This window comes from Notothenia rossii (genome assembly GCF_949606895.1).
Source record: "Notothenia rossii genome assembly, chromosome: 7".
NCBI lineage: Eukaryota > Metazoa > Chordata > Actinopteri > Perciformes > Nototheniidae > Notothenia > Notothenia rossii.
Genome location: NC_136905.1, coordinates 60,507,809 through 60,525,568, shown reverse-complemented (window position 1 = coordinate 60,525,568; position 17,760 = coordinate 60,507,809). Strand labels below are relative to the sequence as shown.

The window sequence follows — 17,760 nt, the reverse complement described above, 5'->3', positions numbered from 1 at the left end:
CACTTTTTGTATGAATCATTCCAACAAGACGCATCGTGTTAATTAGCAAGCTTTTGTCAGGCAAACTGTTTTCTCAAGTCTTTATGCTAAGCTATTCTAAGCTAAAATAAGCTGCCTGACTGTAATTTAGCACTTTTTCAAATTATAAAAATTATTCATTAAACATTATTTATTAACCATTAGTAAAGCAATAATAAGTTACACACATTAAGGACACTTTATAGAAGTTGGCACTGAAAACATTTTTATGGGGCTATTTTTTTGCGATTTCTTTTTTGTCTAATTATGTAAGCCTAAATAACAGTTAATATACTGTATAATTGTAGGCTGACGTTTCCATACCTCTTTGACCAACATTTCTAAAGATATTATCTCTGTTCGGTTTCTACTGTCAGCTAATGAGGACTTATTCTGGAGGTTCTGTATTCTGGAGATAAAATATACATTTTCCAGCATAGGCCTATGCATATTTAAACTTTTCTATCTTCAACATTCTCGCATTAAAGGACTTTCTATTATATGCCGATCACTATTGATTTATGTCACTTTTCTTTTACTTTACAGATTTGTTTGACATCGCTGGCCAGTTCATCACTTCTTCATGATTTATATTCTGTTTCTCTTTTGAAATTCAGGCTGTGGACAGTAAAGCAAAGAGAGAGAGACATTAAGGAGGAGTTCACACTGGGACGTCTGGCTTTTGACTCCATCTGCTGGTCACTCACTCGGCCTCCATGTTAATATGTATACAGTATAGTCCTGTGAAGTAAAATAAATAAAAGGAAAGCGGTGTAGGGAATATGTAAAATAGAAGCGACTTCAAAGGAAATCATGTGCAGCAAGCGGAATAAAAATCTCAAATAAGGTCCGGCGCTAGCATCAGGAAGGAAACAGACTTCTTGAGTGCGCTCACACTGAGCTGTCTGGCTTTCCTCAAGTGACACTGCTGTAACCTCACAGCAGACATTACAGAGGAAGCCCGCTGTTCTCTTCCCTCCACAGTGCCCCCGCTCCCCTTCACCCGCCAACGCACCATCAAAAATGCAAAACCATGGCATGGAACCAAAAGATGAAAATGCTCACGGTGAGGGGGGATATCACAGTGGAAGAGATTAGAGCTGGGAGGGGGAGTCTTACACTCAAAGAGAGTTCTGTAATAACAAAACCCCGCGGTGAGCACAGCAGGCATTTATGGATTTGTAGCAGGGGGGCAAAGTATTCCGGCAAACATGGGAAGAAACGGATACAATTAGTTAGAAATGATATCTTTCCACATGTGCTCATTAATTGACCTAAAAAAGAAAGAACAGAAAGAAATGACTGCCTGAAGAAAACAAATGTGACGCCATTACGAGCTTTGATTCTAACAATATGGGACACTTTGAAGGAACATAACCCATTCCCAGTTGGTTAAAGTTACATTTTAGTTTTTTCAGGGAAAAATCCGTCCCACCTAAAGTAATGGATTTTAACGAGCGGTAAAAGGCAAACTGCTTTAAGATAACAGAAAGAGCACCACCTATGGGAATTACATTTCATGAAAAGCTGATTTAATGTTGTTCTTCCATTAGGCCTATAGAGCTTAGCATGTTTTGGAGTGCAAGATTTAATAAAATATGTTTGGGTTAGATTCCCAAAATAAGTTATACCCCACTGTTGGATGTCTTAAGCATCTAGGTTGATAGCGGTTGCTAACAAAATCATTACGCCAAACATTAGCCGCCATTAGCGGTGCAACCATAACGTTTTTAGTTTATAGCCTAACGTTAGCTTTTTACTTGGGATGTCAGAAGTTTCTATGTGTCATAAAATGGCAGTTGCTAACAAGCGACTAAATGAGATTCATAAACATCATCACGCTGAAAATGTAGCCATTTTAGCGACTATGATGTAAGTCGTTTATAGCCTAGCGCTACCTTTTTACTTCTAGCAGTTGTATTTGCGCTTCAACAATCATAAAAGTGATATGAGATTATCCTGCTTAACAAAAACTTTAAGAATTATAAACATGAGTTTGCAATATTTAAAAATGGAAAAATCCCATTGTTTTTTATTGAGGGAGCCGTTGCAATGTTAAAGGTCCCATGTCATGGCCATTTCTACTGATCATAATTCCATTGTTGAGGTCTACTAGAATAGATTTATATTGTTCAATTTTCCAAAATCACATTGGTTTCTCATACAGTATCTCTGTATAGTATGTGTATTCACTCTCTGTCCTAAACAGCTTGTTGGAGCTCCTGCCCCCCCTCCCCGTGAGACCACTGTGCTCTGATTGGTCAGCTCGCCCACTCTGTTCTGATGAGTCCACCACCGTTACAGCGGAACATCAGTGATTATGTGTTACAATGGCGTTAGCAACCAGAAAATGACAAACAGATGCTGCGTGGCTTGCTGCTGCGAGGAGCGGACAGTGTGAGCTGGGTTAATTTCCAAAGTGGAGTGCCATCTGCGAGGCTCCACTAGCACCCACAACATAACTTAACTTTTTGGTCGTCAAAAACATCATCACTACCCAACTTTATGTCAATGTATATTAAAAAAATAAAATAAAGCAGAATTAAACAATATCAATGATTTTCTGCCTTGTCTTACAAACTATATCCCAGTAAAATGCTGGCCCAAGGCATTTTTCAATGATTAAGACCAGAGCCTCGTTTAAAATTGAATGGCAATATTTTATTAAGTTAGGAAATCAACATATTTAAGAAATGTAATTATATACACTGGTTCTATTGTATGGATTTAAAAAAAGGACAAACAAAAGCTTGACACACCAAGCTCATACATGTTAAAGACATTTCACATAACCATAAATAGTGATGACTGAGCTAATCATGTGCCGTAATCTCTCAGTATTTATTTGTTCACATCAAAAAAAAAGAAGAAAAATCAAGAACACGGTCACTGAACTGTTCTTAAAACTACACTATAAAATACATAAAGCATATCTACCATGTGTTCCATGGGAAACAAAGAAAAGGCAATGGTATAAGAAATCATTTCTCATGAAATAGTGGTAAGCTTTAAAATAAACTTTCAAGCGATTTCATCAGTAAGGTCATTTACAACAGGTAAAAGAGGCAGGGGTTTTACCATTAAAGCAGGCGAATAACTCTATCTACTTTGTTCAAAATATACAGAAAACGACATTGGTGCAAAACGCTTCAGTCTGAGCCGCTTAGTGGCACAGACCACGTAAACAACTGAGCTGAAATTCACAGGCTGTTAAAATGGGTTGTACAGTAGTGGCCTTTGTGATCCAGTGTGTAGTGACTTCAGTGAGTGACAGTTCCTCAGTGCTCCTCCTTGTCCCGCCCCTTCTTGTCCTTTTCGTCCTGCAGCGCGGTGCCCAGCTTCTTGATGAGCACCGACAGCACCTTGTCCAGCGGGTCCATCACCCCCCTCTGCAGCCACTTGGGAATTGTAGTCCGGGCGTGGTGGAAGCCCAGTTTCTGCAGGATGTAGTCCACACCCACCGGGTCGATCTTACGCCCTGTCCAGGAGATGAGCCTGAGGAAAGAAGAAGGAAGGGTTCAGTTTAGGCCCTTTATCTACTTTTTCTGGCATAAATATATATAAAAAACCGTGTATCTTGACAACGTATCGCTGCTGTTTTAAGGCGGATTAGCTTCGCCCCATGCCTTGAATCTATCAATTTGGGCTACCCTCTACTCGTATTTTCATCATGAACACCAACCAGAGGATGCTTGCCCTCACTCTTTGTAGGACTAAGCTGAACTGCTACAGAGATAAAAGTAGAGCAGTCACCGTTGGCAACATCCAGGTCCTATCTGCTCAAACAAACAGGCCTTTCAGTCTTTGGTAGTTTCTGTGTGAACGTCACAAACAAAAGCTAGCTTTTGTACAAGTGCTTTCTGAACGTAAAGTGCTTAGAGTGGCCGGACAAAAATGTCTCAGAGGCGCTCAGCGGAAAGACGCTGGGTAATTTCTCAATGGCCCCGTTTTATGGCTCTGTTATTATTAGAAACCATTGTAAAAGAAACGCTGTGTGGTCCTTAGTCAACTGTAAATGCAACTAAGAGTATACTGTGTGGTAAAGTGTTTAAGAGTACAGAAACTAATTTGGTCTTTACAAGTTTAAAAAAGCAGGTATGTAGCATTATGATACTTCACCTAGTTTGTTATTATAAAATGTTTATAATGTGTAAATTATTGATTTAACGCATTATAAATAGTTATTAGTGATTAACATTGTGCAGTACATTAAGCAGATAACATGTAGACTATATTAAGTATTAAAGACATTAGTTTCATAAACCAAAATTGGTAGTTAGTGTAAAAGAAAAGTAATTATAATTTTGTGGTCTGTGTTTTTTTGTATCCCAAAGTCCTTTCAAAATCCTTGTTCTGTATATTACGATATGCATGGTGAGTCTGTGCGTCATTGTAGCAACACGGTCATAGAGACTGACGCTGACGAATGCTCCTTCCTGTTGTTCCTCTGCAGCTCTGAATGAGCTTAATTCACGTCATCAGTCCTTTAACCAAACAAAGCCCTCCACTCCACTGACCTGAGGGTGGGCTCCAGGTGCCAGGTGTTGCACATGAATTCCCTCCAGTCCACCGTGGTGTAGTTGATGCCGTCGTCTTTGTCCAAGGAGCCGTCGTCGTGCAGGGCGGTCGGGCTCTTCTGACCGGGGCGGGTCGCAAACATCCGCGGGGCGAACAGGGCTGGGGGGGGGGTAAGAGAGGGGGGGTGAGGTTACAGCTGCTTCAACAGGCACACCACAATACAGTAGAGGAGTGAGTTCTTCAACCTGGGAATGAGTCAGCATTTTACCACTTCAGGTTCCCTGGTATGGAAGTCTGTGGTTAGCACAAGCTAAGGACATTTTAATGATTTGTCCTACGACATTAAATGTATCAGTAAATACTCGACTCTTGAATGTCTGAAGCTTCTATGTGTCATAAACACACATAGAAGCTTGGTTATAGCTAGCAACCCATAGCAGGCCGGTTCGAATCCCGAAGCAGGCCGAACAATTCAGGCAATGTTCTCTCCCGTCTCCCCCTTTCTACACAAAGATCTCCAATAAAGGCCCTCTGGCCCACAAATACCTTTAAAAAACCCCGCAATAGCTAACATTACATGTCACTTGTTAGACACTTTTACCCAAAGCGACTTAGTACTGTGGGCAATCCTGACCGGAGAAATATGGGGTTCGACCTGCTGACTGCAGTGGGATTTGAACCAGTGCACCACTGATCCAATATCAGCGCACTAACTCACTGAGCCACAACTTCCAGCACCAACATCATCACACCAAAAATGTGCCGCTTTTAGCTTAGCGACTGTTATGTAGTAATAGCCTAACGTTAGCTTTTTACTTCTGGCAATGGCATTTACGCTTAAAAAATCATAAAGTGGTGTTATAGAGTGGTGCAGTGATGAAGTATTTTTGTAGGCCAACCCGTAAGTTAGCATTGCAAGGGCTCCCTTGACAAAAAACTAAGTACATCATCATGGTGCAGCTAAAGGCGGACTCTTCCGGGCATCATGCCGTTTAGCAGTTATTTTAGTCACCTGTTAGCAAGCACACATTTTATGAAATATAAAAGCGTCAGACATTCACGAGTGGAGTATTTACTGACATATTTTATATTGTAGAACCAAACATGAAAAAAATCTCTTAAAGGTGGGGTAGGTAATTCACTTCAGAAACACTTTTTGTTATATTCCATGGAATGCTCTTAACATCTCGATAGCAATGAATATATTAAGTACTTTGACAAAACCATAAATAAATGTCATCTGTGGAAGGCGTAGTACTGTAAAAAGCACGACCAATCATCTGAGCCGGCCCGGCTAAAATAACTGGATGGCATAACTGCCTGTCAGCCTTCCATCTGTGCACAAACTTATCTCGTGCCCTCATTGGTCATGTGCGCGTTCGTGTGTGTTGGAGGAGGGGCTCTGTAAGGAAGTGGCAGATTTTTTCCGGTTGTGTATTTTCAAATTCTAGCGCACTCGAGCTGGTTTCTCCAAAATTACCTTAAGATTAAGATCTTTTTTCAAGCATCTAACCATAAACACGTTAAAAGATGCTGACTAATTTCCGGGTTTACCACTTGTGTTTTATACTACTCCGAGTGAAGACATCCTGCAGAACAAAACGTGTAAGTGTGATAAACGTGTGTTTGCAACTGATTTTATTTTCAACAATATTCGAAAAATATCTTTTGTCGATGGACGCCTTGAGATGCTAACTTCTGGGTCGGCCTACATTATTTCCTCATCCCTACACCACTCTACACACATTCATGAATGTCCCTGAACGCAGCCGGCACCTTGATGGTATAGATCTCGACTCTATTCAAACGTCCTGCTCTAATGAATCCAGACGGATCAAACTGATGGAATATCTCGCCTCCTCTCCCTCTCTATTCAGCAGCAGATTCAACAGAACAAAGTCACGGCACCACTCTAATTGTCACGAAGAATGTGAGCTCGTCTGCATAATGGCTGCTAATTTGTTCCTCCGTGACAATGTAGAAGCCATTAAAATGCTGCCAGCACTGGGCTCTCTGACCACCCCCCCCCCCCCCCCCATACTGTTCGTAAAGACATCTTTCAGCTGCCTCAGTTTCCTGCCGCTCTACAAAATGTGTCCGAAAGCACTCAAACGGCTTCACAGGGACAGAAGCAGACGTATGTGCTTTATATTGTTATCTCTCCTTGGACTGACGACTCATTTCTATCCTCACTTTCTAATGGAACTAGTCCTTGCTCATGGAGATGTCCCAGAGACTGTGGATGTCTTTTCACTGACTGGAAAGGTTAAGGGGATTGTTCGGATTGTTTGAAGTTGGGTTTTATGAGGTCATTATCCATAGTCAGTGTATACAATCGAAACAGACAGGAGTAGCAGGAAGCAGTGTACTACTGTGGCCTATAATGAAACAGTTATATACGCTTTTTAAATAACTCCATTCCTATTCTACTGCTGTCTTGATTGGTTAATTTGTTAGTTATTGTGTGACTTAGTTTGAATTCATCGCAGTTACACAATTGGTTAGTTTGGACAGTTCCACCGATCGAGGCAGCAACCCGTTTGTTCTTCCAGGTCAAATGTGTTTTTGTCGATGGATTCTGCTGGTTTGTAAAGAGCAACATAACAGCTTCAGTTGGCGGTCAGAAAGCACTCTATCATGACAAGGTAAAACAATGTTATATTCTTAATATAGCATACAGCGAAAATAGATTATTATTATATCCGTTTTGGATTGGCCCTCAGCTAATTCAAAAAGTATAATTAAGCAATAGCTCACGACAGGCCGTGGTATATGCTCATTATATCACAGCTAAGGGGCGTGGTTCGGCCCGACGCGAAGCTTAAATGACCGACATCTGAAATTCGTGGTCCACTTATAATGTTCGTCTTAAATATATGTAGAAATATATATTACACAGTATTCATGTGTTAATAAGGCCAATGTTTGTTGATAAAAAAAGCCCAAGCTTGAAATACCAAAACATTTTGTAACAAAATGAAAATAATTAGAGCCTATGGTGAGCTGTGAGGTAGTCTGTTTTCTTTCTTTAAGCATATTCAATTATTATGAATAATTTACCTACATTTAATTGATTTAGCAAAATTATAACTTATAAACGTCATGACATGTGGCCCAGCCCTCTGTATGTTTCTCTGTATGTGGAACTCTGCACTATATGATATTGATATTTGTAGGTGTCTTAAATATGTTCTGCTGCTGCCCCCGCCCTCCACAGGACATTGTTTGGCTTCCGCCTGTTTGTTATTACCAAATCAGGGGCATGCGGACCCTCTACTGCAGGCTACACTCACTACTGGAAAGGATCTGATAAAACCCCACTTCCAACAATCCCTCTAAGTAATGAATGAATGATGTGAAACCTTTCTCCTTCTCCTTCAGGTATGCAGAAACCAGGTCGTGAAGGAACATGATGAGCTCGGCGTCCATGGTGACACAGATGTGGTCTGTGAATTCCGTCACCACGCTGCACTCCACTTTGGGTTTGCTTTCTGTGTCTGGTAAAAAAGAAAAAAAAAAGATCTGTAGCAGAGACAAACCATTGCTTCTCAGACTCAACCTTCTTCAAAACCGTTAGAATTAGCGTTAGCAAGCTTGATATACTCGGGTTGAAAGATAGGGTTAGGTTGAGTTGAGTTTATAGTTAAGTGTACACAATTAGTATAACATATGGTCATGGGGACTGTGGTTTTTGTTAAAGAGGAAAAAAGGAAAACGCATTTTTTTACAGATAAAATATTTTTGTTTATGTGATTCTGCCGAGGTCATGTTAGTCAAGGGCAACCTTTTCCACAATATTTGCTGACTCATGTTATGTAAATGTATGTGAGACAAAATATGTTATCAAACTCCATTTCATCACCTGTTAGCGAAGGTTCTTCAGGATCCTGTACGTGGATTGACTTGAAGTCCAGTTGCATTCTGGGAAGAGCAAAGATGGTCTCCGTCTCGTGGTTGTAGCTGGAGGAGCTGCGGAAGCTGCTCAGCAGGCTGGAGCTCTTGGCAGCCGCTCCGCCCTCCTGGTTGTTGGCCTCAGCGTTCCTGAGCAGGTTCAGCTCTGAAACAGGAGATAAGACGTGTGGAAAGTCTTTAAGGTCATGTTCACACCGCTCTGCTCCAATGCTTTGTGAAATACTATCTGCACCTGCTTTACATGGAAGATAAGCAGCTGCTTGCAAAGCCAGACAGAAACGGAAAGAGAAAACGCTGTGTCTGTCTTCTTTAAGTCAAAGCTGTCTGAAGTTGAGAAATGCTTAAAGTTTGAGAAGCTACTACAATGAAGCAGCCATTTACCTCTTAATGAGGTTACTCGAGATAAAGCGAATGCAGTTTAAAGCACTAACCGTGCATTCATTCTGATTTCATAAAGGTTAGAATGTTTTATATCTTAGATAGGTGCTGATTTACATGTGCTGTTACAGAACTCTACTGTATTATATTTTGATATCAACAAAGGTAGTGAGTACGCACTAAAAACATGCAGTTTGTTTGATAAGGGATGCGCAGATCTCCAGAGGATTGATATTGCCTCCACCAGTGGTGCTGGAATGAGTCCAAAAACCCAGGAATGAGTTAGCATTTTAGCACTGCGGTGCTCCTCGTCTCAAAGTTTATGGTTTTTAGTTAGAAGCCTGAAATAAGGTCTTTGCTTAACACAAGTTTAAGAGATTTTTTGACCTCGATGTAACTCGTTTTGTAGCCTAATGTTAGCTTTTTACTTCTTAAGATTGCATTTACACTCAATAATCCAAACATGTGACGATTATCCTCCAGAACATAAACAATGTAAATATCATAAAGGTGTGTTTGCCATAGAGCTTATTTTATGCAATACTCTGAAAACCAATGGCATAAAACAGGGGTGCCCAACCAGTCGATCGCGAGATGTGTCTAAACATAGAACAACAATATTCAGTTTTATCGTTAATGTCCTATAACATAATCTTCCTGTGCCAGAATAATGCACTTGAACGCATCAAAGCTTTGTGATTGGCCGGCGTGACCCCATATGTCGGGACGTGGCTGGTGGGCAGTGGGCACTAGGGGTGGGCGATACCACAAAATCTGGATTCGATCCGATACCAAGTATTTCAGGGCCAGTATCGACGATCCTATATCGATACCGATACTTTTTCAAATGAAAAGCGTCTTATGTAAAAATCATCATAAATAGACTAAATCTGAATTCATTTTCATGAATAAAGACAGGACAGTTTTTATAGACAAATAAACGTTTTAATTTTGCAAATTTAAAGTGCAAACATGAAAAATAACAATACAAAGTAGCTAGAGTAGCGAACTGTCTTCTTGCACACATCACAGTTCGCTAAATTTGAATTGCCAGTTGTGAAATTGCTCCACACAACGCTCCTCTTTCTCTCAGCCATCATGCGCGTGTGTGTGTTGCACTCGCGAGTCGCTGGCTGCTGCTGTCAGTCAGCTTGATAATCGGCGTTCAGGCAGGGAGCTCGCTGCGCGTGCGTGAGCCTCCAGGAGAGGAGGACAGCAGTGGAGAGAGAAGAAAAGAGCAGATACTTGTGTTCGTCTGCACATAGTTTTTTGAAGAAATTGACGAGTAGAGGAGACGGGGAAAAAAGTATAAAAGTATCGATCCTATTGGCTCTAGTATCGATATTTTGAAACGTAACGTAATATCGGAAGTATCGATATTTTGGGATCGATCCGCCCACCCCTAGTGGGCACTAGTTCGCTGACGTTGTCCATGTCAACAGGAGTGACAGTCCGCACACACACAAGACCGCAATTATGGCAGAAGCAAAAAAGGACAAAATATATAATGTTCACTCCGAGTGGGAGGATGATTATTTTTGTATCTATTCCAATTCAAAGTCCATCTGTCTCATCTGCAATGCGAGTGTGGCTAATTTAGGAGCGGCATTTCAAAACAGTGCACAAACGCTACTAGACGGAATTCCCTCCTAATTCTGCCCTACGCTCCCAAAAGGGGAGGGACCTGAAAGGACAGCTAAATGCACAGCAGTCCATTTTCACCAGGCCCAACAACAAGAGCAAGGCTGCTTTTCTTTTTTTCCTGTGTCATATGTGGCAGCAATTTTCAATGTTTCTTGAAAACATGACCCAGTATGTGACGTGTGAATAAACCAACCCACTGCTATAATCACACTCTTGACCTTGTTCTGACTTATGGTATTGAAATTGAGCAACTATTAGTCGAACCGCATAATCCTGCTTTATCCGACCATTTCTTAGTAACTTTTGAAGTACTGTTACTAGACTACAAAGCATTAGCCAAAAGCTCCTGCAGCAGAAACCTATCTGTTAGTGCTATAGCCAAATTTAAGGAAGAGATTCCACCAATACTTAACTCGATAGCATGTCTGCATGTAGGGGAGGAAACTTATACAAAATGTACACCACCCCAAATTGATCATGTTGTTGATAGTGCTACAGATGCGCTGCGAATAAAATTAGACTCTGTTGCTCCTTTGAAAAAGAAGAAAATAAAACAACATAGATTAGCTCCATGGCATAATGCCGAAACCCGCAAAATAAAGCAAAAGTCGAGACAACTTGAAAGGATATGGCGTTCCACTAAACTTGAAGAATCTCGTTTAATTTGGCATATTACTCTCAATGAATATAAGAAAGCACTGCGTAAAGCGAGAGCAGCATACTACTCTTCATTAATAGATGAGAATAAGAATAATGCAAGATTTCTTTTCAGCACTGTAGCCAGGCTGACAGAGAGCCACAGCTCGACTGAGCCTTCTATTCCCATAGCACTCAGTAGTAATGATTTTATGTGCTTTTTTAACGATAAAATTGTTACTCTTAGAAACAAAATCAATGACCTCTTGCCTTTGACCAGTATAGTGTTATCAACAGCTCCCGGAAACGTAAGTTCTAATAATATTACACTAGATAGTAAACTAGAATGTTTTTCAGCCATAAACCTTGAACAATTAAATTCAATGATTCTCTCTTCTAAACCATCAACGTGTATCTTAGACCCGATTCCAACTAAGCTGTTAAAAGAAGTTTTTCCATTAATTAGCACTTCTTTATTAAATATTATGAATATGTCTTTATTATCAGGCTATGTTCCAAAATCATTCAAAGTAGCAGTGATAAAACCGCTTCTTAAAAAGCACAACCTCGATCCAGAGGTTTTAGCCAACTATAGACCTATTTCTAATCTTCCGTTCCTCTCAAAAATTCTTGAGAAAGCAGTCGCAAAACAGCTGTGTGATTACTTAAGAAACTATGATTTATTTGAAGATTTTCAGTCTGGCTTTAGAACACAACATAGCACAGAGACAGCTCTGGTTAAAGTCACAAATGACATTCTAATAGCCTCTGACAAGGGACTTGTCTCTATTCTTGTCTTACTCGATCTTAGTGCTGCATTTGATACTATCGACCATGATATCCTATTGCAAAGACTAGAGCACTTAGTTGGCATACAGGGAACTGCTTTAGGCTGGTTTAGGTCTTATCTATCTGAACGCTCTCAGTTTGTACGTGTCAACGATGAATCTTCCATGCAAACCAAAGTTAGCCATGGAGTGCCACAGGGCTCAGTGCTTGGACCTATTTTGTTCACCCTATATATGCTTCCGTTAGGCAATATTATAAGGAATCATTCTGTAAACTTTCATTGTTATGCGGATGATACTCAACTATATTTATCAATCAAGCCTGATGAAATTAATCATCTAAATAAAATTCAAGACTGCCTCAAGGACTTAAAAACGTGGATGACCTTAAATTTTTTGATGTTAAACACGACCAAAACTGAAGTTATTGTACTTGGCCCGAAGAATCTACGAAACAAATTATCTAAAGATATATTAACTATGGATGGCATTAATTTGGCCTCCAGTGAGACTGTAAGGAATCTTGGTGTTATATTTGATCAGGATTTATCCTTTAACGCCCACATAAAATCAATTTCAAGGACCGCCTACTTCCATCTACGTAACATTGCAAAAATCAGGCATATCTTGCCTCAAAACGATGCAGAGAAACTAGTCCATGCATTTGTTACTTCAAGGCTGGATTATTGTAACTCCTTATTATCAGGGTGTACCAAGAAGTCAGTCAAGTCGCTTCAGCTGATTCAAAATGCTGCAGCTCGTGTACTAACCAGAGTTAGGAAAAGGGACCACATTACTCCTGTTCTGGCTGCCTTACACTGGCTCCCTATAGAACACAGGATAGAATTTAAAATTCTTCTTCTCGCCTACAAAGCCCTTAATGGGCAGGCGCCATCTTACCTTAAAGAACTCATTATACCCTATTGTCCTACTAGGACATTGCGTTCCAAGAATGCAGGGTTGTTGGTTGTTCCTAGAGTCTCTAAAAGTACAATGGGAGCCAGAGCCTTTTCTTATCAAGCTCCACTTTTGTGGAATCAGCTTCCAGTTTGTGTTCGGACGGCAGACACCCTATCCGTTTTTAAGAGTGCGCTTAAGACCTTCCTTTTTGATAAAGCTTATAGTTAGGGCTGATTAGATTCAGCCCCTAGTTTTGCTGATATAGGCTTAGTTTGTCGGGGGACATCTTACTTCTTCCTTCTCTCTGTCTATACCTGTGTACTCTCATGTTCCGATTAACCCAGCTTCCCCAAATTTCTTTCTTTTTGGTGTCTATATACGCCGGGATCCGGAGTCATGGATGATCCTGCGGTCCTGTGTCATGGATTGCGAGTCCTGGATCTTGAGTCGTGGCTGCGGTCCTGGATCATAAGTCCTGGATGGATATCCTCGTGGATTCATCTTCTTATTATACACACATGCATTTCAAAACATTTGGACTACCTATGTTGCAAATGTATTATCTTTTCAATTTACACACGGCATCTATTGCACGTCTGTCCGTCCTGGGAGAGGGATCCCTCCTCTGTTGCTCTCCCTGAGGTTTCTCCCATTTTTCCCTTTTAAACTGTGGGGTTTTCTCTGGAAGTTTTTCCTTGTACGATGTGAGGGTCTAAGGACAGAGGGTGTCGTATTGTCATACTGATATTCTGTACAAACTGTGAAGTCCACTGAGACAAATGTAACATTTGTGATATTGGGCTATATAAATAAACATTGATTGATTGATTGATTGATTGAATAAACTCCAACTCTGTATCAACAACACTGTTGTGTAACTTCAGTTAAATACTTGTATGTGTGTAGATTAGAAAGAGGTAAGATATAGGATCTGCAGTATTTTATGAAGTATTCTTCTTCTCCTTTCGTGTAACGTCAGAGGTCCAACTCGGTGTTGTGTAGCCATGAATGACAATGAAGTATTAATCGTACAAAGGTCAGTTTTAAACAAGTAGAAGTGTGCATTCACCTGGTAGTAGGCTGTCAGTAATGGCGACGCCTCTCTATTTGGACTGGTAGATCTCGGCAGACTGGCAACTTTAAAAGTAGCTCTCGGTTCAAAAAAGGTTGGGCACCCCTGGCATAAAAGATAGCTTTTTGTCGAGGGAGCGCTTGTGATGCTTACTTCCTGGTCGGCCTACAAAAATACTTCATCACTGCAACACTCTATACCAGTGGTCACCAACCAGTCGATCGCGATTGTGATGCGGGTAGATCGCGCACTGTTAAAAAAAAAAGTAAGAAAGAAAAGTAAAAACAAAAATAATAATGTTTTTTTAAATAACGTTTTTAGATGTAAGCCTATCATCCACCACCCCGTTAGCAGGTGCCACTTGATTGACGTATCTTTGAGACATTCATTGTCGCTCCCGAAAATAATAGACTGACTTCAAGTGATGCTGCATATTTTTGAACTCACTGTACTAATGGTAGATACCAACTACAACAAGGTTAACATATTTTACCGTGATTTAATTGTAATACACGTTTCACAATGATGCCGGAATGACTACATACTGATACCGGTTAGTAAAACCATGAATTAATGCTTTGACAAGTGTGCAGACGGCAGGCGAAAAAACTTTTGAAATGAGTGTTTTCTGAAAGGAGATCGGATCGATCAGGCTAAACTAACGTCGTATCTGCTCTGTCCAAACCCACAACAACGGCATACAGACATAAATAAACCAGCGACTGTATTCGCCATGACACAGTCAGTCTTTGGTTTGTTCATGTTTTACTTTTCTCCAGTTTCTGAACAGATATGAGGAGCTGTGAGCTCTGAGTGCTAACAGCTAACGGCTGCTGTTTTGGTTTTCTGATTCAACGTCAGTGACGGCAGGCTGAGACCCTCACCACTGATTGGCTACCGCGCGAACGTGTCATTCGCATCAACTGTCCGCGTCTTTGCATTGACTGTAATCGCGCTGCCCCGAAGTCGCATCGCGTCCGGTGTGAACGCACCAATGGTTTATGCACGGATAAAGAATGTTGTTAGAATTTTGAATTTGTAAGGATTGTGTTAAAATAACTAGTTTTAATGGTGATGTTAAATGTTGCACTTGCATGAAGCTTCAGCCTCACAGTTAAAATGGTACTTTATGTTATCTGCTCATTTATATTTAGGATTGTAATGAAGGAATGAATGAAACTTAAAATTATAGGTATGATGTAAAGATCTATATTTATTAGGGCTGCACGATATATCTTGTTGTGACGATAATCGATATGCGCATATGCGATATTCACATCGTGTGGACGTGCAATTAAAAAAAAAATCATGAAAACACGTCATGTTAAAATTATTTTGCTGCTTGCTACAAAAGGAACACTTGCGCAGCTCTCATGTCAGGGGGACTTGAGTGAGTGACATGCAGGCTCTGCATGCACAGCAAACCACCAATCACAATCAAATCTCCAAAGCAAACAGACCCGGTGATTAAAGGTAAAAACACTGAATAAAGTAGTTTCATGTGTTTCTCCAGGGCAGTTTGGCGCTGCTAACCGAGCTAGCTCAGCTTGTTGCTCTAATAACTTAAGGTCCAGACGTCCATGACTAAAATCCTTCATCCGGTTGAATATAGTTAAAAAAATACCAATTGTATAGCATTACAGTTCAAGAAAGGATGGTTATATTGTTTTCTTGGTTTAATCAAATTGGAAGTTGCACAAAATGATTTGATGTAATTCAGATGCAATTAGCAGACATAAAAGGCCTCAAATTGGAAATACGGTCTGTGCTGTCTTTTTCACTCAATTCTGCAATAGGTAGATCTCGCCTTTCACCAAGGGGACCTTGGGCTTAAAAAGGTTGGTGACCCACTGCTCTATTCTGATCATTTTAGACAGATCACCCAGGGTTACTGATGGTTTATGTAAAAACATGCCCAGTTATACCACTGCAATGTAACATTGGCTCTTCCTGGTTCTTTGTACATGTCAACTATTTCCCTGTTTATAATTAAATAAATACTTCATTCTGTGAGTCGTTAATACAAATAATTCAAAAAAGTCAGTGTCCTTATTCCATATAGTGTTTTCACTATTAGACATGGCAAGCTGATGCCAACAAGGTATTCAGTTTTAACATTTGGAAAAAGAGAGCGTTGGAAGTTTGAATCGTAAATGTTGGAACATGCATCCCTGTGACCTCAGGATGCAAAATGAACGATTCACGTTGATAAATGAAACCAGTTACCTTCGTTCCTCATGGCAGTGACGTAGTTGAACCATTCTTTGACCGTGGCCACTCCATGTGGGGGGTTTTCATGCCGCCTCCTGGTTATTTTGGTTATGGTGGCCATGGGGCTCTCCAGGGCCCCGCAGGGCTTGGTCACCATCGTGTTATGACCAAGATGGAAGTCCAGTGTCTGCACTATGTAGGTGGAATCATCTTGGGAGCCTGGGACAGGAGCAGAGTCAGTGATCAAAGGGTGATTAAAGGCAACAACTCTCATCATTGTCTAGCATAGAGACACCTTTTGACAATTTCACATGTTCATTTACATATTTTAGATTTTAATACATTTACAGTACTTCAGTTCCATTCTTAATGCAGTTATTTATTTACATTAAATAGAGTTATTTTACAGTATATTATAAGTATTTTTTACTCAAGTAGAGGATCTGAAAACTTTTCCACCACTGCTTGAACAGAAGCTGAGAGCTTTAAGAGGCATGACCTCTAACAGATTATTATCGAGTTACATATGGGAATATTAGACATTATTGGGAAATTCTCCAAATTAGCATATGATTCATGGCCAAAAATGTGTTTTGTGAGCCCTCCAGGCTTCCTCAGATATTTTGTTCAAAAGAATAGTATGAAAGGACAGTCAGACAGAAGGTCAACCCAAGAAAAAAAAGTATCCAGCTGCGACTACAGCCATTTGTCCTGTCTACTTCCTTTTAAATGTTGATTATGTAGTGATTTTTTTGTTCCATCTGGAACATTCTGTCTCACCGTCCTCCCAGATCTTCTGAGCCTCCGTCCAGAAGGCGATGTTGGGCTCCTCCAGGTGGAACAGGGCCCAGGACTTGGAGCGGAAGTTGGGCCCGTGGAAGCAGGCCAGGGTCATGTGGTTGCCGTGGAGACTCATGGAGCCGCCCAGCTGCACGGCGTCTTCGGGCAGAGGCATCTGGAACAGGGAGATGTGGCAGCCGGCGATCACCTTCAGCACGCCGGGCCAGTGGCGGTGATGGGCTGCGTCCATGTCTGTGAGACGGAGACAGCAGGGGACAGAGTGAGACAGGGTGAGACAGAGTGAGACAGAGGGAGACAGAGTGAGACAGAGTGAGAAAGAGGGAGACAGAGTGAGACATAGGGAGACAGAGGGAGACAGAGTGAGACAGAGGGAGACAGAGAGACATAGGGAGACACAGAGGGAGACACAGAGGGGGACACAGAGTGAGACATAGTGAGACAGAGTGATACAGAGGGAGACAGAGTAAGACACAGAGTGAGACAGAGAGAGACAGAGTGAGACATAGGGAGACAGAGGGAGACAGAGTGAGACAGAGGGAGACAGAGTGAGAAAGAGGGAGACAGAGTGAGACATAGGGAGACAGAGGGAGACAGAGGGAGACAGAGTGAGACAGAGAGACATAGGGAGACACAGAGGGAGACAGAGGTGGACACAGAGTGAGACAGAGTGATACAGAAGGAGACAGAGTAAGACACAGAGTGAGACAGAGTGAGACACAAAGGGAGACAGAGTGAGACAGAGAGACACAGAGGGGGACAGAGAGAGACATGGTGGATACAGAGTGAGACACTGAGGGAGACAGAGTGACAGAGTGGGACAGAGGGAGACAGAGTGACAGAGTGGGACAGAGGGAGACAGAGGGAGACAGAGAAAGACAGAGT

At 41.2% G+C, this 17,760-nt stretch overlaps 1 protein-coding gene across 1 annotated transcript in view; it reads right to left on the bottom strand.

Moving 5' to 3' along the window:
• Positions 1-2,657: 2,657 nt before the first annotated feature.
• The window catches only part of kiaa1109 (KIAA1109), a 149,251-nt gene continuing 134,148 nt past the window's right edge, over positions 2,658-17,760 (bottom strand). The window contains exons 85-90 of the mRNA XM_079692224.1: positions 16,858-17,109; positions 16,093-16,296; positions 8,399-8,593; positions 7,899-8,033; positions 4,536-4,695; positions 2,658-3,513 (exon numbers count right to left, since the gene is read on the bottom strand). Coding sequence (XP_079548350.1) covers positions 3,297-3,513; positions 4,536-4,695; positions 7,899-8,033; positions 8,399-8,593; positions 16,093-16,296; positions 16,858-17,109 — 1,163 coding nt within the window. The 3' untranslated portion in view covers positions 2,658-3,296. The remainder of the gene's footprint in view (positions 3,514-4,535; positions 4,696-7,898; positions 8,034-8,398; positions 8,594-16,092; positions 16,297-16,857; positions 17,110-17,760) is intronic.